The 27317-nt window shown below is 42.4% G+C and overlaps 2 protein-coding genes across 2 annotated transcripts in view; both read left to right on the forward strand.

Moving 5' to 3' along the window:
• LOC311058033 (attractin-like protein 1) overlaps positions 1-27317 on the forward strand; it is a 337913-nt gene that overhangs the window by 117424 nt on the left and 193172 nt on the right. Inside the window, exons 13-18 of the mRNA XM_084075308.1 lie at positions 2637-2755; positions 3187-3303; positions 7358-7490; positions 12890-13077; positions 17754-17967; positions 19072-19263. Coding sequence (XP_083931434.1) covers positions 2637-2755; positions 3187-3303; positions 7358-7490; positions 12890-13077; positions 17754-17967; positions 19072-19263 — 963 coding nt within the window. The remainder of the gene's footprint in view (positions 1-2636; positions 2756-3186; positions 3304-7357; positions 7491-12889; positions 13078-17753; positions 17968-19071; positions 19264-27317) is intronic.
• Positions 5518-6333, forward strand: LOC311058084 (nicotinamide/nicotinic acid mononucleotide adenylyltransferase 1-like; the record flags this gene model as incomplete). Its single annotated transcript, XM_084075391.1, has 1 exon — positions 5518-6333. One exon carries the CDS (start codon positions 5518-5520, stop codon positions 6331-6333), a length of 816 nt encoding a protein of 271 aa, XP_083931517.1.

Raw genomic sequence — 27317 nt, forward strand, 5'->3', positions numbered from 1 at the left:
CAAACTAATTACAATTGGATTGAATCTCCATCTCTCGCCATTCCTAGCAGCAGTGTTTGTTCAGGTATGCTGCTGTAAGACAGCCCAGAGCAGGTTTATGTAGGAGATGGTGATCGTGATTGCGGTACAGTGAGTCAGGTTCTAGTGGAACATTAGGACAGGTGGATTGACTGCCTTCATTATCAAATGAGAGTTAAACTTAACCAATTAAACCCTAATTACTCCATTGACTGGAGTCCCCCAGGGGTCGTTTCTAGGCCTGCTCTTTTTTTTATATCCCTGCACACCCAATCTCTTTGACGAAAATAGCTTTTCTGCAAAGGCACAACACTTTGCAACAAGATCCATTTTTTTCGTGTGGTTAAGTCCTATTTTCAAACATTTTCAAAATGTTTCAATTTATTTTTAATTAACCTCTGCCTCGGTGCCTTTATCCATCTGTGTATATAAGCTGTGTCTATGAATGTAATTTCTTTTTCTGTCCTTGTGTGTGTGTGTGTGTGTGTGTCCACGTCTGTATTTGTGTACGCCTCTGTGTGACTGCATGCTGTGAATACCTGCCTTCTTCAGCCACACAGGGTATAAATTGCTGTAATTGGAATTTAATTCTAGATGGGTCCTAAGCTTAATAATAGTAATAAAGCAGGTGAGTCTACCTCAGGTGCCCTGTCCCTTGTATGTCATTAGAACTAAACTGTAGAACCAGAGTGAAAACACCTACAGCACAATGTACAATTTACAATGCAAGCTAATCATAAAATATGTGTGAGAGTTTACAAATCCTTTTTGTATTTGTGTAAGGTGTGTTATACTTAAAGATTAGACATATAGACACAGATTGTTGCTCTGTTCACACACAATCCTTTAATTGGCACATGTATTGCTGCTCCACCAATCATGCAAGTGGATTGGTTACAGATGGGTGCGAGACAGTGGACTTGCTGCTGCGAGGTTGTTTACTGTATATTATACAACAGGTAGTTCCGACCAAGCAATCTGATTGGTTGAAATAGCTTTCTAGCCGTGCTTCAAACCAGCATCATAGCACGGGCCTAATCACATTAATAAATCACTCCGCAGTGCAGTCCAGTCCGCACCTGATTAGACCATTATATGGCACAGCTGTGCTGTGAAGTCACTCTGTCCCACGGTAGGAAAACAAACAGACAGTAGCCTGACCCACCGCCGCCACCGGAGAACAAACAGCTATGCAAAATGGACTATGTTGTTAATTTGGTGGATTTACGGTTGATCAATGGTTAGAAGGTTATAAATATCCTCCTGTGTAAAGTAAAATGACTCCCATTTCGTTAACAGTCCAGTAGGCTATATGCTCCGTTGTACGACCGTGTCACGCGGCCAAAATAGCCGATCTACAAGTTCACAACGCGTCGCCATCGCGACGCGTTGTCAGCTTGTAGATCAGTTATTTTGGCCGCGTGACACGGTCGTACAACGGAGCATATAGCCTACTGGAATTCATTCCACTGCGCAAGCATTGATAGCTCAGCTGTGTTGATGAGACGGTGCCTCAAACTCAAAGCACTGCTACAGGGACTATTTAATGTCTCTCAGTCAAAAACTCTTCTCTTTACAGGGAAACGGACAATAGCGAAACATTTTTATTATTAATTGCCCCACAATATGAATACATTTGGATGTGTTTTGTTGGTAACTGTTGTATAATCGCAATATTACACTCGAGGGTGTGCTTTACCTTACATTATTGGCACTTCAGTGATGCTGGCGGAACTCGGCTTCGCCTCGTTCCTGACCGCATCACTGGCGTGCCAATAATGACGGTAAAGCACACCCTCTCGTGTAATATTGCTTAAGTAAAGTGTCGTTTGTTGATGTTGTGTTGTACTAAACCACATGGTTACTCTTGACAATGGAATCATTTGTGACAATAAATCTTGTGACTCCCAAAGAGAGCTAAACACCTACCTCACATCTCTAGCAGTGACTGAAATAGACGTATTATTATCCAAATCAGCCAAGTACAGTAAACTATAGCTACAGTATAGGCTACTAGCTCTATAATAACAACCATTTCAGTATTTCCACAAATTATAGTGCAATGTCACAATGGTGAAGTAGTTTAGACTTAATCTTTATATTTTCGATTGTCCTCCTTATATACAGTATTCGCGGTGTGTCCAAAACCAAGGTTTATAAACCAAAATAAAATGTCATACATGCATTCCTGCATTTAAAAGGAAAGGCTGTGGTATTGGACAACGGTATGCAAAAGCAATGTGTCCGTATTCAGCTGTAAACCTGTAAGAGCCACACATTTACACCGTGGTTTTAATGTATTTTGATATTCATTATTTAGGGCAGGGTTAAACTGCTAACCCAAAGTGGAAACTTCTGTAGCGACGCCAAACATTTCAGCAAAACATTTCTTCAAGCATGCATGCCTGATGTTGTACTTTAAAAACCTGCCCATGAATAATTGCAGAAGCTGCTGCTATTTTGACTAATACTTGTAGAGCCTTGTGGAACATCTGTTAAATCTTGAAGCTTAATTTATACTCCCATCGCACAACAGTGTCTCTTGCTTAAAGGAGCTGATCTACAAGCTAACAACGCAGAGTATAAATTATGCTTGTGTGTGTGTGTTTCTGTTCCAGACAGTAAAGATGAGCAGTGCATCCATTTCTCAGACTGTGCCAGCTGTACGGCCAACACACTGGGCTGTCAGTGGTGTGAGGACAGGAAATGTATCTCTGCCTCCAGCAACTGTACTGTGGTGAGTAGCTTGTCCCTGCCTCTTAGCTAGGGGTGCAACAGTTAATTGAACTATTCAAATTGATCAATTATAAAATTGATTTAAATATTGATTTAATAAAATAAACCATTAATTAAGTCCAATAGGGCTACCTCATTTTTTTGGAACATTTTCAACATGGCATCCCTATTTTGGGCTTGTCATTTTATATGAAAATGGATAAAAAAATCAACAGATCTACAAGCTCTCAACATGTTGCATCTCGACACAACCCCTGAGTATTGTGCTGTGCTTATTGTCCTCTGTCTGTTCTCTCAAACGTTTCTATGTTCTCTGTGTGTGTATGTGTTTGTGCATGAATGTACTGCATTTCTGCGTGTGTGTGTGTGCGTGTGTGTGTGTGTGTGTGTGTGTGTGTGTGTTCTATGTGTGTGTTTTATGTGTGTTTGTAGCTGACTCTGGAGCTGGCCCAGCAGCATGGAGGGGCCCTGTCTCTGTCTCGACCACCGTCCATGTTGTCTGAACATCAGTTGAGCTTATGGAAGCATGGAGCCAAGAGGAGAGGACATGTGTGTATTTGACCCTTGACATTTGGAGGGGAAACGATCCATTTCTAGTACTTTCATTCTTGCGAAAAAGTGATCTCGCGACCTCCTTGTTTATTCATGCATGTTGCCTACTTGGTGACTTTTCTGCTAGATTTAGCAGCTTGTGAGACTCAACCAGTGACCTGGTTTCTTGAAAGTAACTAGCAACACATTTTGTGTCACAGAAAATTTAGAAGAAGATCAAAACATAAGATGTATTTCTTGCAGAAGACAAATTACAGTAAAGTAATCTTTGTTCACATCACATCTCCTATGTTCCCTAGTCAGCGCTTTAGTCCCTCTTTCTCCCAGGGGGTCAGGGACCACCCAGACCCCCTGGGCTGGGCAACCAAGCATGTCCGCACAGATGCTCACCACCCTCTGGCCTCAGGGTTATCTTAATGTCTAATGAGCTGTTCAGATCTGGTCACCTGTGCTGGAAGACAGGTCAGGGCACAAGTACTCTAAATTGCCCCCAATATACACGGTACAGTCTGCTTTGTAGCCAGTTAATATATATGCCTATTGCCTACATATTAAAGAGGTTATTTAAATCGGCGATCGCTCACATGCGCGTGTATGCGCAGCAGCGCATGCATGTGACGTAGCGCTCCACTAGCTTAAAAAATCCACAGTACACTGTGTGTGTGTGTGTGTGTGTGTTTTTGGAAACACGTGCTGTCTAGTGTCTCATCAATCACATGAACAGCTCCAACGCGATACCTTTTAGTGCAAAGACAGATGACAATCTCTATCACTACTGCCTGTATGGCCAACTCAACTCAACCTTCTCCAGAAAAATCAGCGCAGTCAGTCTTTTATTGTGGGATACAAATGTATAACTGACAACATTATTTATAGCCTACTGCTCTGTGTAGCCTATAAGTCATTAATTAAAATACATGTTTGTAAGAACCTTCTTTTGATAATTGAATAACATTCTGCATTCATAACATAATTGTCTAATAACTTCCGCTTTTCACAAATACAAATACATTGCTACCTGCACGATGTATACAAATACGTGATCAATATAGAGTACACTCAAAGGTGATGACACAGTTGGGAGGAGGCCAGCCACTGTCTGGGAGGGTGACCAGATCAGGTCGTTGCTAGGGTAAACAGTGGTTGGTATGGATAACAGGTGGTTGCTGAGGGAAACAGATGGTCGCTAGTAGTGATGCGCGGGCCGACCCGTAACCCGCGGGTCGACCCGCGGCGCGGGTGGTCGAGTCAGGATTTCAGAGGCAATTATGCGGGCTGCGGGTGAGCGGGTCAGCCGCTCTCACACGCAAAAAAAGAAGAAAAATCATATGCTCTTGTTTTGTCTTTATTCCTAATAAGAATAAGAATAATAACAATAAAACAGATTGAATACACTTGGGGTGTATACTTGAAGATTATTTTCTAACCTTGATTTTACAGAATTATAGGAACGATCCGCGGGCTTGGTTGAGCCATAGATTTATTTATCGGTTCGCGAGGCGGGTTAGGTTCCGTGGCGGGGCGGGGCGGGTCATGAAAAAACCTGACCCGCGCATCACTAGTCGCTAGCATAAAACAGTGGTTGCTAGGGTATAATAGGTGGTTGCTAAGGGTAAGACAGGTCATTGCTATGGTAAAACAGTGGTTGGTATGGTGCAATAGGTGGTTGCTATGGGAAAACAGGTGGGTGCTAGGGTAAAATAGGTGTAGGTGTAGGAGTATTTGAAGGCCAAATGTGGGGCATTTTCTAACTCCATATTTGGGCAAAACTGACATCATATTGATGGCGTCAGTGAGGAACTTCATATTTAGGCATGAGTGAAAGGATAGACACAGAGAGACATGTCTTTGTGTGTCTGTCCTTGGCTTTTAAATGTTTGTTGACATTAGGTTTCCATGGTTACCTGCTGTGTGCGTGTGTGTGTGTGTGCGTGTGTGTCTATCCTTTGCGCTTACATTTTTGTTGACATCAGGTTGCCATGGTTACCCCATGTTCTGATCAGAGCGCCTGGATGCCAGTCTCATGTCATGGACGTCCATATTTGGGCATCATAAACAAGACTGGTGTCAAAGTGATGACGCGAGTGTCGAGGCAGATCAAAGTTAAAAGCGCGGCACGATTTTAAGTTAGTCTGCCTTCACACTGTCGTGAGACGCACTTTAAATCAGTAACAGGAGGAGCTATTAGAGCAGAGAATCAGTCCAAAGACAATGGAGTCCCAGCGTCTAACCAAAGTGGTGCTGCTGTCCTGTGGCTCTTTCAACCCCGTAACCAACATGCACCTGAGGATGTTTGAGCTCGCCAGAGACTACCTGGAAGACAGCGGCCAATACAAGGTGGTGAAAGGCATCATCTCTCCGGTGGGTGACGGTTATAAGAAGAAGGGCCTGATCGAAGCCCACCACCGTGTGCAGATGGCCCAGCTGGCCAGAGATGGCTCCGACTGGATCACAGTAGATCCCTGGGAGAGCCTACAGCCCGAGTGGACGGAGACGGTTAAAGTAGCACGCCATCACTGCGGGGAACCGGTAGCGGTCGGGCAGAACAAAGAGCCGCAAAGAAGGAGAAAGATTGCAAAGAAGGAGCATTCTCCTCAGGATCCACCACCTCGTCGCACGACGAGACAAAGCCCTCGGCTGATGCTGCTGTGTGGGGCCGACGTCCTGGACTCCTTTGGGATTCCAAATCTGTGGAAGGAGGAGGACGTGGCTGAAATCGTAGGCCTCTACGGCGTGGTCTGCATCAGCCGCCACGGGGCAGACGCCGAGAAGGTCGTCCACCAATCGGACGCCCTCTGGAGGCATCGTAAGAACATCCACGTGGTCCGCGAATGGGTGACAAACGAGATTTCGGCCACTCACGTGCGGCGAGCGCTGCGTCGGGGACAGAGCGTCAGGTACCTGCTGCCGGACCCTGTTGTTCGCTACATCCAGGAGAACAACCTGTACAGCGCAGAGAGCGAGCAGAGAAACGCTGATGTTCTCCTGGAACCTCTGCAGAGAAACATGGATGTCTCCTCAAGATGAAAAAGTACATTGAATGATGGCCGCCGCACAAAAATGAGTCTCACAGTGGCTCACAGAGTGGCTCGCTAAAAGCCTAATATCTCCCCTGGCCATAGTGGGCCAGGGGAGATAGCCTCTTAGGCTAGTTTTCTTAATTTAACAGACAGCAGGAAATCTGAGAGGGCGACACAGGAAAGAAATCTCGGCAGGATTGCATCTTAGGCCCAGTAGGTTTGTGGTTCAAGACACAATATCCTCAACACTTCCTTGGCACCCGATTTCTCCTACAGTATGTTGTGTCTCATCTCATGCTGTTCTCTGTGGAAGATGCTTCAGTTTGTCAGTGTTATAGTCCTGCTATAGGAGATCCTTTTCATCTGAGTTAAAGACGGGTCAAGATGTAAAATGATTCCTCTATTCTACAGGGTGGCTGTGATGATACGGCTGAATCACAGACAAGCATAGGGTCACATTACATTTGATGGATAAGCACGTTTAAATTAGAATGAAGTAAATTATTGTCTCCGCCAGGCCGAAGGCATGGTGGAGAGTATGTTTTCGTTTGATTTTCGCTGTGTCCCCCCCCCCCAGCCAAGCTAACATTGGTCAAGCTTCACGTGACACGTGACAATATGTTGAAAGGGTGTGCGTGATTATTATTGTGAGATTTAACTTTCGATGTCATCAAACCATTCGTTTTAGCAATTTCATAAGGATCGCAATCATCTATTATTTAAATATTCTCATTACCTAGTTTTGAATGAGTTTAAATCTAACTTTTCTAACTTTTCTAAATCTTTTCAAATAACTGGAAAAAAAAATCCCCTGCTAAAAGATGGTTATTCTTACATTCTTATTTTTACATAATATAAAGGATGCTTGTCTCCTGAAATTAAATCAAATGTGTTGGGCATGTGTTTTGATGACATCACTGCAAGGATTCTGTACAGTATAACAGCACTGCCTTTCATGTGATGATGCTTAAAACAATGTGCATTTCTGTGTGCGTGTGTGTGCGTGTGTGTATGTGTGCCTGTGTGTGCAGTCTGTACTTGAGTCGTCCAGGTGTAAAAGGAGAGAGGAACAGGAGTGCTCCAGGCTGGCTAACTGTAGGAGTTGCTCCCTCAACCTCAACTGTCAGTGGGACGCACAGCAACAGGAGTGTCACGCCTTGCCTGGTGAGAATACACGCACACACATGGACACACATACACAGACATACAAATAAACTTGCACATGGTCAGAGAGACACATGGACAAAGATACTGTACATTGTGTGCACGCGCACGCACGCACGCACACACGCACGCACGCACGCACGCACGCACGCACGCACGCACGCACGCACGCACGCACGCACGCACACACACACACACGCAAGCAGAGGCACACACACACTTTTTGCTATTTTTGAAAATTTCAACAACAAAAAAATCCAAAATAGGGATGGCAGGTAGAAGGTAAGAACTGACTCCATTCTACAAAATGCCCTCTAAATAAGTAGTTCTCAAACTTTTTCGTAATTCAAAATTAGTCAACACTTTCAAGATTTTTCAAAAATGTTCAAAAATAGCAGATGTACAAGCTCGCAGTGCGGTATGAAGTGACGCTCTTTGAGCTTTTATATCAGCATTTTTGTTATAGCCAATGCTAAAATCTTAAAATGACACAGATGCTCTCCCATTTTTTATGGGTTAATGGCTATAGCTGTACAGATGCACACACATTATGTTGGCAGGCACAAGCACTGTTCAGGCCCTTCTGATTACCTGCGTGACAGCAGCGGGAATACATGCCAATTGTCCGATGCATTATTAAGCATCTTGTTGCCTGTGGGCACAGCCATATTCTCTCTCACACCCACTTATTGCACTCATTTCTCAAAGCTCTTGAAGAAGCCTAGTGCTTCAGTCCAGTGTGCGCGCTCACGGTAGTACACACACACACACACACACACACACACACACACACACACACGCACACGCACACACGCGTGACTTGTTGGACTGGTGCATAAATAGGCTGCAGATGCAGTCAGCTTCACAAATAAACACATTTCTCTAATCATGTAGATATGTGCACAGATAATATAATGCCATGAATTACACATGTATTCAGGCATGCTTGCGCCCACAAGCTCATACACAGAGACACACATACACACACTCACCCTCCTCCACTTGGTTGCAAAGGGGAAGTAGGCCAATTATAATTGTTTACTTGATGTTATGAAAAGGGATCCTCGGCTGACTAACAAATTAAAACGCCTGCAAAGTTCTCAATGTTCTTTCTCCATGGAAAGCCCTCAGCTAACTCTGGCTCTGACATGGGTTGTGATAGTAACTGTGGGAAATGCTCTCACTTTTCAAATCTACAAGACCTATCCCTCCTCATGCAGCGTTGTGTTGAACTGGGAGCGAACTTTAGCTGAGCATTTATTCGAGTGTTTATTGTTTATGCCCTTATCTCCTGTCCACATCAAACACCCACGCAGCCTGCTATAATCTCTCTCCTCTGCTGCATTTGTGAGCAGTTAGTCGGGTCTTTTGATAAGGTGATGTGGGTTAGTTGAAGCTTGAAGGTTTTTATCTGGTGACTGAATCATCATAGTTTAGTTATATGAAATAGCGACTATCAAGCCACTCACACAGCCTGCTATGCCCTCCTCTGTTGTGTTTGTGACCTGTTGGCTCTGGGGATGAGGTGAAGTGGGATATATCAAGCTTGGAGTGCTGGGTTTTTATAGCATGGGACTGCTGTGGTCTAGGTTGTGTTCAGCACCAGGAGGTAAAAGATATTTACACATGACACCCTGCACCACACTCACCACAGTATGCTGGTTGATTTCCAACCCTGCCACACCTACGTAAGCACTAAGTTAAGGTACTTAGAAAAACAAATCCACTGTACGTCAGATTTTTACCAAAAGAAAGTAAACTGTAAATTGTGAAACACACATGATCTGTTTCCCCTCCATCTTGAATGCTCCACTGTCAGGTTTTGTAGTCGTTTGGCTCGTCCGGGGCCGGGCATCATACTTTGGGTACCGGTAAGAGACATGATGTTTTCCACGGAACCAGGACCCTTGCCCCTTTGTAGATTAAGCTTGATAGACTTTAGAGAGGCTTAGCCTGACACCATGACGTTTTGACTGACGTCAACTGAGACATTTCTTTATGGTCATCAGCTGTGACCACATTGACCCTACACGATTCTCATCCACCACAAAAATTAAGTTGGCTTATCAAAAGAAAGTATTTTAGGGAGGGGCATTAAAGGGAAATAGTATAAATTATTTTAGACAGCATTTGAAATGAGTGGCTGCATTGTAAACTGTGAATCAGGCAAAGTTACTTTAGTGGAGTCCCAGAACAAAATATAGAAGTTACCCTAATAGGTCCCCTTTTTGCATCAATCGCATCAATTTGAATTTGAATAGAATTGTATTGTATTCTATAGTATACATACTCCTTTACAGTATACGTCTGTGATGTAAAAAATTCACAGGTGACCTATGTTTCCCATGGGGCCAGCCAGCAAACTGTGCTACATTCTGACACTTACTGTAATAGACGAACTGTAGCACTACCTGCGCAAATTGGCATTGTTAGTCATAAGGCTGAATGGCCACAACATTGCTCTGTGGCTTCAACATATTTGTTCTTGTTCATTGTTTCGATCTAAAATGTGTTATTGTCTTTCATAAGGTGCAATCACAATAATCTGTCTCACATACTGTACAGTTTGCAAGTACAGTTCATGTTCGCCCCTTACCCTCCCAATGACTATGCCTCTGGCACCCAAAAATCAAGAAACCACACAAACCAAAAAGCAACAATGCATAAAGTATACAATGTATGCCAGTCCCCCACTGTAAATCCCCAGACAAAGACATATTTATCTTTCCAGTTGCAGTTGTGGAAGCTTTAGGATAATTGGAGCTCATTTTATTGTAAAAATAGCTGACGTCTTGCAGTTATGTTCTCCATATAGTAAACACTTACAACCCTTTCCCTCCATTGGTTTTGTCTTCAGCCAGGAGACCATAATCATCTTCTTGGCAATTAAGAGACAGATTCTCAATGAATGTGTGTGTGTTTTTTTGTCACCCAAATATGTGTCCGACATGCCTTCAGTATGGCTGTAGAGGTTCCCCTGAAGTATTTTAAAAATCACACCCAGTGTGAAGTGGGTGGTGTGTGGTCATCACAACATGACTCACTTAAAAAAAAGGATATACGACTTTTTTTAAGTCCATACTGCTATTCATAGGGATGCACATGTGTCATGTGTTTCGCTAGCCAATCACAGTCCTGAATTTGCAAAGTCAGCCAATCACATTACAGCTAGTGGTGATGACACTAGCTGTAATGTGATTGGCTGACTTTGCAAAAGTATAGATTTGCATTGACTGTGGAAGGGTTAGGGTTGTAGACTGCGTTGTAGACTATTGGCCAATCACGGTGCAGGATTGGTCAGTGTCCAAAACTCACTTATAGGGGGCGGTTACACCGCCCCAAAAACAGGATGCCCATATCACATTTAGAAATAGGACTCTACTTTATCTCCAGGATACAGGATACACTATCCAGCCCATATACAGTATAATCACCTAGGAGGCGAACAACATGAAACATAGAATCAACCCTATAGTGCGTACCAAAAAATCCTGAAGGGGGCGTCAACAAGTGTTAGCAGCGCCGACATCTTGGTGGGGTTTAAACAGGTTGACATAACATTGACCCCCACCAGTATGTCTAAAGCTACTATGCCACGCCCCCCATGGTGACGACACGTTGGCAAGCACTATACACAGATCATAATAAATTGCCATTGTTTTTAAACATTGCGTTTAAACAAACCAAGGGAGTAGCCCAGATAAACACAGGACAGCATCAACAAAAAATCAGCATCGCCATGATGTCCATAGAGGTCTCCCACCAAGCCACAGCCCCTCCAGCACATGTTAGAGACATTGCTTAATTTTTGAATGGTGAGAGAGAAATCCTTGACCTTCCATTCAAACTCCGTCCACACCTGGACTATTATTTGTGTTATGTTCATCTCCAGATGTTCGTTTCCATTTGTGATAACCTCCCTTTTGATCGGATCATCTATCGCCAATATAAAGAAACACTGATGCGAAAGGGATTGAAAAAACTAAAAACGAAACATAACTAAACCAAAAACTAGAAAAGTGGGCTCCTTGGATATCAGATCTCGCCAGGCCGGAGAGTGGTTAAAGCCAGAGGGATATGGCCAGTACCTGTGAGGTTTTGTCTGTTGACCCTGAATGTTCCAGTCAGGCCCCTACTGTACTCAGGGTGTGGGAAACCCCCACCTGTGGTTTTGCTTGAGTTTCTATTTGGAATAAGGATATGTGACTCCAGCTCCATCATCACCACATCTCGTCCAGACTACAGCTTAAAGGACTTGACATGTTTATCTCTGCCATTACACAAATAACCAAAACCAAAACCACTTATTTATGTCTCTTCTCCTCCTTTCTCTCCCACTCCTTGCTCTTTATTTCTCTCTATACCTCTGTGTAACTCCCACCCTCTCATTCATTCTCTGGCTTTCTTTCTCTCTCCATCACATGCTTTGCTTCTCGCTCTCTGGTGCCTTCCCTCTCTTTTTGCCTTTCATGGTCTTTCTCTCCCTCTCTCTGACTCTCTCTCTGTCTCCATCTTGCCATGGCCGGTTATTGCCTAAACAGCCTTTTAACAGGTGGGAAACAGCCAGGGACGAGAGATAGAGAGAGAGAAGAGGTGTTTTGTTTGGTCGTGATGAAAGGGGTGGGGACGGTGGCCATTACGTGGCTGAATGTAATCAGTGCCAGGGTCCTGCGTAAACAGTAGTCTTTTGTGGCAGCAGAATGATTATGGCCTCTTCATTTGCATAACTTCCAACCAGGGGGCTGCCGGCCGGGTCACACTCATATTAAAAATGCAAATTTTGTGAGTCTGTTTTGGCTGTGTATGTACGCCTACCGGTCTTATTCCTAAGCTAATATGATCCAGTCACTATAAATCCTGTCTCGTTTATACATGTAATATGCAGTCATTTCTAGCTTTAAAAACCTTCATAGATTATTATTTTTTGTACTATCATTGCAAAGTTAGAGCACGCTTCACTAATCTAATATAGACAAGCCAGCAGTTAGCAATTACATCATCTTGTTAACGTTAACCGGATAAGCTTTATTGAGTAATGACCACATGCTGTAAAATGTTACTTGGTATACACAAGATGATATCACATGACTCTAAGTTGATGGAAACCAGACCATCACTTTTCTCTACATGTAATGCTTTAGTGTGTATCGTCTCTGACAGAGCCATTGAGTGGCTAAACCGGGATATCAACTCTAAGCTCCAGTCTTTTACCAAAATATACATCTTTTAACAGACGATGATATCGCGTCACTTAAAAGCGGAAACTGGAACATTACTTTTTCCTCTGAAATGTAACATTCTAGTTAGTAGTACTTTGGTGGTCCAAGATTTATAAACTCCCAAATTTAAGGCCCAAGATGATGGCTCTGACAATGATCTCTGTGTTCCCCTGTGTGCAGGCCAGCTTTGTGCAGAGGGTTGGCACCATGTCGGCGAGTTCTGCCTTAGGATCAACTCCAGCCGCGAGAGCTATGACAACGCCCAGCACTACTGTAAGAACCTGGGTGGGAACATTGCTTCACTGGTCTCGGACAAACAGGTGGACTTTGTCTTGGAGGAGATCCACAAGTACCAGCTGCAGGACAAGGTAATGGCTGATGTTATAAAACCAGATCCTCAAGTAGCCCTATCACTGAGAATAATGGAGGCCTTAGGTCAGTTAAAGCAGGGTTTCCCAACCTTTTCCATGCCAAGATCTCCCAAATAGCCATATCATTTGGCTACAGCCCCCAATATTGCAAAAGAGCTAAAAAAAGAACAAGAAAGAGAAGAAAATATCTATTTGCAAAATTGCTGATCTATAAACTCGCAATGCTTTGCGTGGGCTTGTAGGTGAGCTATATTTTACTATTTTAAAACGTTTTTCTTTTTTTTTTTAACGTTACCCAAAATACAGGTTTAGTCATTAACACATTGACTGACAGAGTTTTTTCAGAACATTCTGTAGCCTCTGCCTGGGTTTTGACCGATTTTGGTACCTGTTCGCGTAGCCACAGATTTCTTTCCTCCAGTATGATTGTTCCCCAGATGGTTTCTAATCACAGATGAGATTCAGGTGTGGTTTCACAAATGTCAACGAGGTCATTTTGACCTCGTTAACATGTGTTGTTTGATGTTTGAATATAGCTCAAAACCAGTAGTTTTAAACCAAAAAACAATGTGAATTGTTTGTCCGTTTGAATTTTAACATGGAAGTGAATGGAGCAGCAAATCTTTGAACATTTTTAGCTCCTAATCTGTTCGAAATTCGAAAAGGGTTGAAATTATAAAAAAAAAAAATGTTTTTGATTTTTTTTGATTTTTTTTTTCTTTTTTCCAAAGACGTATATATACGTCATTGGCAGGCAACAGCTGATTATTAAAAGACGTATATATACGTCATTGGCAGCTAATGTGTTAAACTGGCACAATAATTTAATTTGAATTGAACAGAAGAATTCAAATTTTTATGTTTTTATTCAAATTAAATTATTTGTATTATTGTGGACCATTACTAATAGAGAATTTTCTATTACTAATGGTCCCCCCGGCAGCCCCCACTTTGAAAACATGTCATTAGTGTACTAGTTTCTCACCTGTACACAGATGTACACAAATATACCCAGAGCTGCTGTTTTCTTTCCTTAATCTGATGACATTGTCTCTATCTGGGAAATTTTTTACTGCGAGAAATACAACTGAGTGTTTACTGGGTTATGCTGACAGTGATTTAGACCTTACCCTGATTAAGATAATCTGAGTTACAGTATGACAAATGTGTTGCTGTACTGTACTTTTACACACCCGCTATGAGTAATCTGAATCTGAATATTTTTGACAGGTGCAGAAGGCAATCAAATAAACACAAGAACATGGTTCTGTATCTTGCATTAACATCTCAACAGAGGGTACAGAATGTTTCAGATGTACCTCTACACTTTTGTACTGTTTATTGTGAGTGGTAACATTGAATACAGAGCTATTCATTGTCTTTCAATCCTGCAGTCATAACATACCTGTAGCTAATGGATGAATGTGCCATGTATACTTTTGAACTATTCCCAAGGGCTTAATAGCGCCCTCCTGTTTTTGCTCTACACTAAATATATTCGCAGAATTTAGACGATCTACAAGCTCACTACGCTTCGCGACACATTGTGAGCTTGTAGATCTGCTGTTTCCGCCGATTGTAAGCCCAAGGATAGGGATGCTAGCTTTTGAACACTGGCGCTGGATGAGCACTGGGCTGACATGGGCCCTCAACAATGCTATAGTTTATTGATGCGATTCTTTAAAACACGGAGTGTGATATGTGGTCACAGGCCCGGCGTCCAACTGACTCTCCTGGTTATAAATGTATAATAAGCTTATATCGTTAGAAAACCTTCTCACAAGTGAGTTTATGAAAGACCAGGTTGTAAAATATTCAACAGCTGAAGTTTGATAGAGAAGACTACTTGTAACTACAGGTTAAATATTTGATATAAAGGACTGAGGGGGGTTAAGAAAAGATAATTTCTAGTATTTATGTGTAACCCACCATGAAGTTAAAATGGCAGAGGAGAGTCTTTAAAAAAATAATCACACAGCATTAAGCCGGTGTCACCTTTAATTAGCATAATCCCAGACGGTTTAAGCGACTTTCATGTGGGATAGGAGTGATTTTGAATCGTGTGCCAAGAGCTGTTGAATGTGTCAAGTCATAGTCGAAGTCAAACTTTATCATTTCATATGCAGGAAAGCTGAATACAGTACATGCAGAATATTCAAATATAGAGCAGGTTTGCATAAGACACGGGAATATACATATCACATACAGTATAAACCACTGTGTGCGCGTGCGCGTGTGCGTGTGCGTGTGTGTGTGTGTGTGTGTAGCCTTTGTGTGTGTACATTCGTGTGAACACAAACCTTAAGGCGTGTGTGTGTGTGTGTGTGTGTGTGTGTGTGTGTGTGTGTGTGTGTGTGTGTGTGTGTGTGTGTGTGTGTGTGTGTGTGTGTGTGTGTGTGTGTGTGTGTGTGTGTGTGTGTGTGTGTGTGTGTGTGTGTGTGTGTGTGTGAGCTTCAGTTAGCGCATGCACATGGGTGGGTGAGGGTTGGGCTCAACCCCAGTGGGAGATGAAACATATGTTGAAGGTATGGGAATGATTAATCAGCTTCAAGTGTTCTGAAATGTGAACGTATAATGTTTATGTGAACATGTCACTCAAGATAAACTCAGACCACACACAAATGAAACCTTTTCATTAAATGTGTGAGAGTACAACACACTGTTTAACAACAGTTAAATGATATTTGACTGATGTTAATTGGAAGAATGTGAGGATTTCTCTCTCTCCCTCTCCTGGGATGGAGCTTTGCAGAAGCTTCTGTCTGTTTTTGAAGATAAACAGTTTTTCTAACAAAGGGCACCTTTAATGTTTTGGTGTGATGGTGAGGCGGAAGTGTTTCTGTGTTCACTCCAACCTGAAAAGTTTGTTTTCTTCAAGCCTAAGTGACAATCAGCACAATTTGTCTTTATTCTCAGGAATTCAATTACCACGCCCTCGTCAAGATACTGTAGCAAGGGATTTTCAACAAAGACACCGAGCAAAAGTGAATTTGGGAAAACACACACACACACACACACACTCACAAACATGCACGCCCATGGCCACACACACACACACACACACACACACACACACACACACACACACACACACACACACACACACACACACACACACACACACACACACAGAAATAAACAAGCACAGCCTCTTCTGAGCATTTTCCATGCCTACAGAATGTTGCATTATGTTCTCTATGGCGGTAACTCAAACTTTATGCCTCCGTAATCTTTTTTTACGGCGTGCCTTACATCACAGCTGACTAATTATGGATTCTTTACAGGTAAAACGTTCACAGACATTACAGTCCATTATGAAATAACTCACACTCTCACACATTTACCAAACTGTGCATAAATGCCCTGCCACAATTGCAGTAACTCATCAAAGTCGTTTTATGGGCTTGCGTTGGCGTGGAGGTCTCCCTTTTACAGTAATTACAGTGATTTGCTGAAAGTTTGATTTAGGATTTAGTTTCATATTAAAACATTTGCTTATACTAAGTCGACATCCTGGGAGTTCTGTGGGAAATCATTGTTGAAAGTAACCCTGCCTTCTGTCTCTCCTGCTTTTCTAAGATATTACATTACACTACATCAGTCCTTCCCTAATTGGTCCCACATTGTGCTTTGAAAATGAAGTTTGGAACAATTAATTACAGTACATAGCTTTTCTGTATAACGTCTTTGTCTGCTACCTTTCCACAGCATCTCCCTACCCACTTTGGAGTGGTGACCCACTGAACTAGACACAAGCATTTTTCATTTAATCATGCACTTTTAAATTAGTTAAACATTCCATTTATTTTCTTCTTTTCCATTTTCAGATTCGACATTTAATGCTACATTGACTTTTCAGTTATAAGGCATGGACCTGTCCCCAGTCTGCTTATTATTAAAGGGTCTACACCATGAATTTTAACTTTTTCTTCATTTTTGTGTGTTTTTGGTCTCCCCCACCTCTCTTCTGTTCCAACAAATACCCGACTTCGAGCATGCAGGCTTTCATAGGCTATCTGTGGTTTTTATGTAAATTGGTCTGAAAACAGTCCGTCAGATTTGTTCCCCCACCCTACGTCACGTCTGGGAACAATTCCTCCCGTTTTTCAGTTCTAACCAAAAAATTTTTCATTTTTTTTTTTTTTTTTTTACTTTTTCCACACAGAACCAGGAAATGACATGCATACAAACTGGCTCACTAGCGCCCCGTGCCAAACAGGACAATGTGGTATTGCAGGTGAAAGTGCTTTATAAGCCAGAGAGAAGTTAGTTGGAATGAGTATATCTGAGGCTTGATTTAGGCTCAAACCTTTTGAAAAACGTTTGAGGGACATAAACAATATGATATCAAATATTATTATTATTTTTTAAATTCATGGTGTAGCTCCTTTAAATGTACGGATGTTTTTCTTCTTCTTTAAAGGACCTATTATATTTGTGCATTACATTTTTTTCACTATTACTTCCTTTGTGATATTGACTAAGCTTAGAGAGTGACTTGAAGCTCCATTTGCGTATACTCTATTGTTCTCACACTCCATTGGCATTGCGCTCACTTGCCGACAAGAACAGATTTTCAAGTTAACAGCACGTTGCGATACCAAGTATACGTTTGGGCATTATCTGACGTACTGTATCTATATCTGTATTTCTCTCTCTACCCCTGTCCACAGACGTTATCTCCGTGGGTTGGTCTAAGGAAGATCAACGTCTCATACTGGGGTTGGGAAGACTCGTCTCCTTTCACCAACAGTAGCCTGCGCTGGCTGCCAGGAGAGCCTAGCGACTCAGGCTTCTGTGCGTACCTGGAGAGGGCCCAGGTGGCCGGACTCAAAGCCAACCCTTGTACTGCCAACACGGACGGACTCATCTGTGAAAAACCTGCCGGTGAGGTGGAATGAATGTGAGGGCAGGAGGGGGAGGTGAAGAGAGAGAGGGAGTGGTGGGGAAAAGAGAGTGTAGCCCAGGATTTGAGAGGAGAGATCATGCAGGTAGCCCACACACACTGTACCACCAGCATTGGTACACACTATACCAGTGGTTCTCAAACTTTTTCATGTCAAGGACCCCCAAATTGACACTTATTAGCCCGCGGACCCCCATTTCAAAAGATATGCCAGGGACCCCCATAAGAGAAGATTTTTTACGGCTCTAGCAGTGATTCCCAACCATTTTAATTTCAAGGATCACCAGTTTGACATGCATTAGGGCTACAGACCCCCATTTAATGGCATTTCTATCACTTGGACCGCAATTTATATTGTAAAATCTATGTCAATTTAACTCTGAGAGTGTACAAATGGAACCAAATGGACGGGTCCATTTGGTTCCATTTGTGCACTCTCAGAGTTACAGACCCATAAGGGTCCATTTGGTGCCTAATCTATCATTTAGCTGGGGACCCCCTGGAACTCCCTCAAGTACCCCTAGGGGTCCCCGGACCCCACTTTGAGAACCAATGCACTACACTACACTACACAGATATCCAGAACCAACAGAACTAGGAAATAAATGACTTGAGGATAGAAAAGAGAGGGAGAGAGAATAATGAAAAGAACAGCATACCATGCTATACAGCTACAAAGCCACCTATAACAAGCTATAACAAGCCGATTTGCGCCTTTACCTACTGTATAACTGGACCGATCAGCGCGAACTTCCTAGAGGCCAAGGAAAAACCTTTGCCCCAAATATTTCAAATCAGACTTTTATAGCGCCACCAGGAGGTGGTTTTGTCTCACGTTATGCATTTATAACTCTGAGCGTGTACAAAAAAACAGAAAATGTCTTTCAAAACCCATTTGTTTATACAGTATTTCTCCTACGGATTTTGTCTAGGTATTACGCATATGTGACTACAGTCATGTGATAAAGACGGACACACTTAATAGAAAAGGTTTCCTTAATTGCATTTAATAATACTGTTGTTAATAATACTTATATAACAATATTTTGCAATACAGTAACATATTGAAATCTCATTTCTCTCAGTGAGTCTGCTGAGCCAAAGCACCAGGCCCTGCAGGACCCCCTGCGCGCTGCGTACCAGCTGTGCCAACTGTACAACTCAGGCCATGGAGTGCATGTGGTGTGGCAGTGCCCAGCGTTGTGTGGACTCCTCTGCCTATGTCATCTCTTTCCCCTACGGACAGTGTCTGGAGTGGCAGACCCAAGACTGCACTGGTGAGACAGAGGGAGAGGGGGGGGGGACTGAGAGAAAGATAACAAGAGAGTATGAGAGAGGAGAGAGAGAGAGCTATAGGTATGTCAGCAGAGAGAAAGAGAGCGATTGATTGATAGATTCAGTAGATAGATGGATAGATAGATCGATCACTTGATATTTTGGCAGCGGTCTTTGGTAAGAAATCAATGAGTGAACAGAGTCACTATACACTACTATTGATTCATTTCTTTTCAGCAGGCATGTCTTTCTCTGCCTTACACCTCACACCCTGGGTCACACACACACACACACACGCGCGCACGCTCGCGTCAGGTAAAGGGCAGAAAATCAATCTATATTGACATGGGGCTGACAAAGAGATTGGACTGAAACTCATGCTGTCGTTCAAGGCTTTATTTTCCTCTGATATTGGAAAGCACAGCTGAGCCGTCTGGGGCATTCGATTTGCTCTCCAAGTCCAGCCCCTCCCTCCCTCTGGCCACATTTGAAATGTAGCGTGTGTGTTTGGGTCTGATCAAGCTTCTAGAAATCCCTCAGCATCAGAGACCAGGGATTATCACAGACTTTTTTTGTATTGACATGTGCATGTACTGAAGCACAAGTACTGTATGTACAGCAGTGGTTTTCAAACTTTTTCTCTGCCCAAGGTACACCAGTGGAGAAGTCAAAATACCACGGCACAGCTGTATTCATATCTGTGCAAAATAGCTTCTATAACAGGTGTTATCACCACTCTCATCACTCTGTAAACTTTTATTTTTATTTACTTTCCCAAATACAAAGTTGAACCACTTGCCCTATTTCATACTTGACTGCAGGTTTAAGCAAATAATGAAAATAGCCTATCTACAAGCCATGAGCTTGTAGATCGCAATGAATTGTGAACTTGCAGATCTGCTATGTTTGCTTTTTGTGTGTGTGTGTGTGTGTGTGTGTGTGTGTGTGTGTATGTGTGTGTATGTGTGTGTGTGTGTGTGTGTGTGTGTGTGTGTGTGTGTGTGTGTGTGTGTGTGTGTGTGTGTGTGTGTGTGTGTGTGTGTGTGTGTGTGTGTGTGTGTGAAAAAAGTAAATATAATATAAATAATTTGGGGGCTATAGAATTTGTGTCTGTATTGGGAAATGAATGCACAAAATTACGGATATAGAATAATTCATAACTTTGTATAGTTGTTTACTATATATTGCAATACTAATGTGTGGTTGTCAGAAAATCACCTGTGGACTCACAACACACCAGTGTGCCTTGGGGGGGGCACGGTGGCGCAGTCGGTAGCGCTGTCGCCTCACAGCTAGAAGGTCCTGGATTCGATTCCCGCAGGGGACGCTGTGGGCGCTGGGGGCGTCATCAGTGCCCATACCCTAGGGGTTGGAGAAAGGGCCTTTCTGTGTGGAGTTTGCATGTTCTCCCCGTGTCTCCTAGGGTAGGTACCCTCACAAAAACATGCAGTAATCCTGGTCACTATACTGCCTCCCCTGGCCAGCCGGGGGCGCCTGATGGAGGGGAAAGGAACTGGTTGGAATAACGTGTTCTTTCCACACGCTATGTCCAACCAGGGAAACTCTCCCCTGTCAGGTGATAAGAAGGTCAGTTGGCTCTCATGCATTGAAGGAGGCATGAGCTCGGCCCTGATCTCCCTAGGTTGGCAGAGGGAAGGTAGTGCCCAGGATTACATAGACAATTGGCACTGGGTGTAAAAAATAGGGTTACAAAATCGTGGGATAAAAATGTTGTAAAAACAAAACAAAACAGTGTGCCAAGTTGGAAACCACTGATGTACAGTACTTTAGCACAACACTACTTGAAAGTATCAGTGCATAGTCTCTAAATACATTTACTAATGGACAACTGATGAGCAACTAATTGGAGCTGTGATAATTGCAATATATTGTTTGTATGGAGCCTTTCCAGAAGTCAAGGATGATTTACAGGGGGGGGGAATAAAGAGTTATCAGTGTCAACAGACCCATAACAAGTGTGTACAGTGACCCAACAGACATACTTAAGTTTACAAAGGTGAGGTTTGAGCTGGGATTTAAAAGCGTTTATTAAAAATCACATATTTAAGACAGAATTGCGGTTGTACTGGGCTGCCAAATGTTTGAAGACTGTCGCTGTACTGGGCAGCTCCCAATGGCAAACAGTTAAAGACTGAAGATGTACTAGGAGGACCGCAACTGTGAAAGCCTACAGCTGTCTTTTAAGCAGGGCATTGCAAAAAAAAACTAAAAACTGAAAAAGAGACAGACCCTGGTGCCAGCTCTCTCTCTCTCTCTCTCTCTCTCTCTCTCTCCCTCTCCCTCTCTCTCACACACATAGAAAGCGCACCCGCTAGGCTATTATTCATTTATTTATCTCTGCCCTTAACTTGAGTTATTTTTGAGACACCCACAAAGCTCAGGTTATATAACTTTCTTTTCTCCAAGGGATACGCTTGTCAATCACTTCTTCCATTTGAATGGCAAATCATATTATTCAGAGGCATTTTAAAAGTGAGCATGTTTCCTTTACCAGGCATGTGTCACACTTAATGTGGAGGCTCTCTGTATTGACAATTTAACAAACAATTATTATTAACAACAGAATAATATAAATGTATACTTTAAATGAAAACAAAACTATTACTGTTGTTATTATTAGATATCATTATTATGAATAATAACGAATAATATAGGTTATTAAATGATGATAATGTAATAATAATAACTTTTTAAATTATTATTATTATTTAATTTGTATTTATTATTTAATGACTGCTTGCTGAAACGTTTCAGTCTGAGGAGATAACTAACATTCAGCCACTTGGCTTTGTCTTGACATGAGCTGGAGGTGAATGTGATGTCAGACGCAAGACCCCATGTTAGTACCAGTAGTCTGTATGTGTTAGTACCAGTAGTCTGTATACTGTAGGTGTTAGTACCAGTAGTCTGTATAGGTGCAAACAGCTCTGCAAACCTGCGTTCTCTATACTGAGATTACCGCAACTTACATTTGGTTCTTCTTAATGGCATCCTCTCCCATGGCTCCCTCCCTCTCCGTCTCTTCATTTCAAAATGTATTTATACCTGCATTTGGAGGCAGAAGGTGCGTGGGCGGCTTTTGTTTCGGTTTCCCTTTACCTTTGTTGATCAAAATATGACAATGTGTTATATGAAACGATGCCTGGATACCTTATTTCCAAACTGCTCAGGAATCGTTTTTCTTACTCTTTTACTGCCGGCTCCCCTCCACTTTGCTTTTTCTCATCTTGTGTTTAATTAATCATGGCTTGTTTTTCAAGCCAGTGAGATATTGGTTGCACTGTAAGCTGAAGCTAACGGCGCCTTGACCTTTATCCCTGGCGTTGGTTGCAGTTTTTCTTTTTCTTTTTTTCTTGTAGCCCCGTCTCTAGATCTGATCCTTAACTGGGTCAATGCTTTTTCACATTATTTTGGCCAGAGGGCTGCTATATGGCTCCCAAGTTGCCGGAGTCATATACTTGAGAAGGTTTCTTATAGACTAATTAGAGTATGTTTTTCACCTCCCAGTCCAAATTAACTTTGGGGTTCTCAAACTCTCAATAAATACATATACACGTATATGTTATTCTTTTTTTTCCCATCCCAATCTGTTTGAAACATATTCCATCTCATTTTTTTAATGCAATGTTGTTGTTTTTTCCTTGTGAGGAAGGCTTGGGCAAAACATATGTCTCTCTACTCCAGGGGTCTTCAACCTTTTCAGGCCAAGGACCCCCTAGCTGAGAGAGATATGCAGGGACCCCCTCTATATTGTATTAAATTTAGTTTCAGATTAAACTTTTTTTGGTTTACTTGGTCTGCTCTTTTTTCCCTCTACACCTACAGTATACCTCTTTGCCAAAAATAGCCGATCTACAAGCTCACAATGCCTCGCGCTGCTATGGTGCTAGGGTGGTTAAGGAAAAAAAAATCATATCACACAAAGATTTGGTGGACCCCCTGTAGTAATTCTGAGGACCCCCTAGGGGTCCCGGACCCCCTGTTGAAGACCCCTGCTCTACTCTATCCCTCTCCTCTCCTCTCCTCGGGTATACTGCTTTCATACTTTGCAACCGTGGGAATAGGGCATTTGCACTATAGGCTTTCCAGTTTGTTGTGTTTGCTTGTGGTTAACTGAAATGGCACTCCTTTGCCTTGTGTACTGGGATGTCATCATATGTTCAGTCTCTACAGGTGCATGAAGGTAATCTGCTCTGTTTTGGCTCCATCAGGGACATTAATACTGTAGGTAATTGTCTACAATCAGAATGTACTGCAACGTTCTATACACACACACACACACACACACACACACACACACACACACACACACACAATCTATTGTGTGTGTTAGGCTTTAGACCGGTCTGCTATTGAGTTCAGCAATGCTAACTATCACTGCTGTAGGACTACTTACAGTGTCTGTCATCACATTATCAACAATAGGACACAGCGACGAATTTCAAGACAACACTTCTTCATAAGTGAAGTAAGGATTTTCACTGAGAAGATGCTAAACTCTACAATAGATACCACAGGGCCTATTCTTGCCACTGCTTTACTGCACCCGCTGCCCGCTACCCGTGAATTACTGCCCGCTACCCGTGAATTACGCATAAGGGAGCTGGCACTGTCCCTAAACCGTATCTTGCGGTCTCTATACCCGCTATTCATTATGCCGACTCCGTTATTTGCACCTGAAGGTGTGCCCCTGGGCGTGTTGTTGCGCTTTCCCTAAAATTGCTATCTTGCCCACACACGTTTGGGAAAGCGCGTCTGTGCCAAATTTGTTTGGTAGAGGGCGCCGGAATGTTGTGCGCCGGGGTGCACAACATTCAAAGGCCCCCTCTCTCCTAATTCTCAACGAATCTCTGTGATTCAAATTTTTCTATAAACAGCGAGAGTGAGAGTGTCAATTCCTTGTGTCAATTGTGTTTATATAAGATGATAGTCTATTCAAAGAAGGCAATTTGTGCGTCGCGCAATGCTCTCCAAAATGATCTCTAATCAGTAACATGTAGGTTATCACCTACATCTTAGATGTAGGTCTAAGATAGACCTACATCTTAGGTCTATCAAATATGGTTTTATTGAAAGGCAATCAAAGGCTAGAGCCTGTGAAGTAAACGTTGGGCGCATGGTGTCCAACGTTGTGGCGCCTCAGTGCGGTAGCAGAGTCGGAACATGAGCAGTGTTGCCAGAGAGGAATAAGCAAACAGGTCTATGAAAACAAGCCCAAAAGAAGTGACTATAGGCCACATGAGCACTCAAACATATTTATGTCAGCTATTAAACAATGTGCATATTTATATATGTTGGTTATTTGAAAATAGCCGATCTACAAGCTCACAACCCCTTGCTCCCTAAAATAATGGATTTAGCCAGTCTGGACTAAAATAGAGCCCCCATGTTCTTTCTTCTACCTTCATCATCGTTGAGAAAAAATTATAAACTAAAACAAGCGAACAAACCAATTCCCAAACTCTTGACTATGCCTGTACAGTAATTATTATAATTTGACAGGTCAAGTACAATTCAAGGTAACATTTTTATTGAATGCTGTGCGGACATTTACTAGACTTCCTAAGTGCAGATGTACTTATTTGTCTACATTTGTAGTTACCTGTAATGGAAATAGGTTCAAGTACTCTCTGCCAGGCACTCACTGTAAATATGTGTTTAATTAACTACTAACACACTATTATTAATGTAGGTGCAAAACGTAGGTTGTAGGGTTAACACACGGGTTAATGTACTGGAATGGTGCCATTTGTAAGTTTCACCAGATAATTTGGCAAAGGATTATTAAATGAACATACAAATAGAAGGTAATATGTAATTTTAACTACATCGATGACTATCATTTGTACTGTAAGCCTGGAATGCTCTGCAATGGGGCAACAGCTGGCAGCCAAGAGTATAAAATGTGTTTTCCATCCTCTCGGGAAGAGCAGGTTCCTTCCAGAAGGACATTTCCTGTGGAAATGGCCCTGAGTGACAGTTGTGTAATAGGAGGAACGTACAGCTGAATGTTGGCTGCTGTTAACTAAAGCTACAGCCTTGTAAGCCCTGCAGGCACACGCACGCACGCGCGCACACGCACACGCACGCACACACACACACACACACACACACACACACACACACACACACACACACACACACACACACACACACACACACACACACACACACACACACACACACACACACACACACACACACACACACACAAACCAGTAAGTCAGACCTCTGTCTGGCTGCCTGCCTACCTGAACTCTATGTCTGGTTTTGTCTCTCCCTCTTTCCCTCACTTTATATTGCCGACATTTGTCTCTTCCCATAATGCACACAAGGCTGTTCAATTTATAAGCAGTTTGAGGCAATTTAATATAAAATACACACTAGGCAGAAGTGAGACAATCTGAAATGTTATTAAGTAGGGATAGCTGCACAGAACAGACACATTTTCTAGTCATGCCACCAGAAGGGATACCATTTTTGGAATCCCTATTGGATTTTTTGTGTGTTTTTGTGTGTTAACTGAACTTTGCCACATCTTCAGTACCATATTAATAATAATAATACATACGATTTATATAGTGCTTTTCTAGATACTCAAAGTCGCTTTACAGAAGCAAGACCATGCTTGGCTATGAATGTTTTTTCACCACCTCCACTAGCGCCAGGCCTCTAAGAATGACAATATCTGTCTGTCTGTCCAGCACTTTGTCCCAAACAAGATATCCCAAAAACTATTGGTATGGAATTTACTGTGCACCTTCACGCTTCCTGGAAGATGAATCCTACTTATTTTGATTATCTTTCCTCTATTGTGCCACTGTTTGGCCATCATCTTCGCTTACATACAAGTTATCTCAAAATGTAGTTTGGATTGCCATGGAAGTTGCTGAGCGTCTTCCTCCTCCCCGGAGGATGAATTCTTACTACTTTATTTGAGTGACCCATTGACCTTTCCTCTAGAACATCCTTTAATCCCCTTGCATGATCGGGCTTAAATCCCCCCGGGTGTATTTAATGAAGAATTAACATCATAAACAAGTGAAATTGCAATTAATAAAGTACCATAGTAAGAATTAGATTGGGATATCTATATATTAAGGTTAATGAGTCATTTAAGTGGTTAGGGTTCATCCTCTGGGGAGCGCTCAGCAATCCAGAAGATCCTAAGGGTGGTGCTACAGTAAAGGTCATTGAGTGACCAAAATCAGTAGGATTCATCCTCTGGGGAGCATTAAGGTGCATAGCGAATTCTATGGCAATCCAGCGAGGACTAAAAAGCAGCAGAGAAGAGATAAAAGGAAGAGAATCTGATTAAAAGGGAGATAGAAAGACAGTTTGTAATAATTATGAAGCGAGAGAGGACAAAAGGAATGAGCATTGCAAACCTTGAATAATGGAACAGGGACACACATCCACACAATCACACAAAAACACATTCAAGCAGAACTAGCTACTGTAGCAGAGAGAGCGAGAGAGAGAAATAGATACACAAGTTCAGCAAGCACATCTGTGGCTTATGGAAATCACTCGTGTTCAAAGAAGGCATTCAACTGCTGGTGAAAATGTTACTTTCACTTGACGTTGAGTCGTCTGAGTCATCCCTCTAGTCTAGGCTATAGGAGACAACTTACACCGTGGATATGAGAGAGAGAGAGAGAGACAGAGAGAGAGAGAGAGAGAGAGAGAGAGAGAGACTTTGTCAGGCTAGTTTCTCTGAAAACTTGACTTTTACTTTAGTTTTTCTCCTCACCTGCGTACCTCTGATCTCTGGCACATTTGGCAACAAATGCTCCGGCATTGAACTGTATTTTGTTCATAACAATCGAATGGCACGCTATGAAAAAGAAAAGGTGCAATTCTTTTAATTTGTGCCAGTAAACTATTTTCTGAATGTCATGTTCACTTTATGAATACAAATGCAGCTCTTAACGCACAGAAGTGTTGGTGGAAAAGAAAATTCAATTTTGTCATAAATGCCGAGGGTCAAACAACAACCAAAACAACAAAACGAAACAGAGCGGTGAACAAACAG

This window comes from Gymnoscopelus microlampas, assembly GCF_963454915.1.
Source record: "Gymnoscopelus microlampas genome assembly, chromosome: 13".
In the NCBI taxonomy this organism is placed as follows: Eukaryota; Metazoa; Chordata; class Actinopteri; order Myctophiformes; family Myctophidae; genus Gymnoscopelus; species Gymnoscopelus microlampas.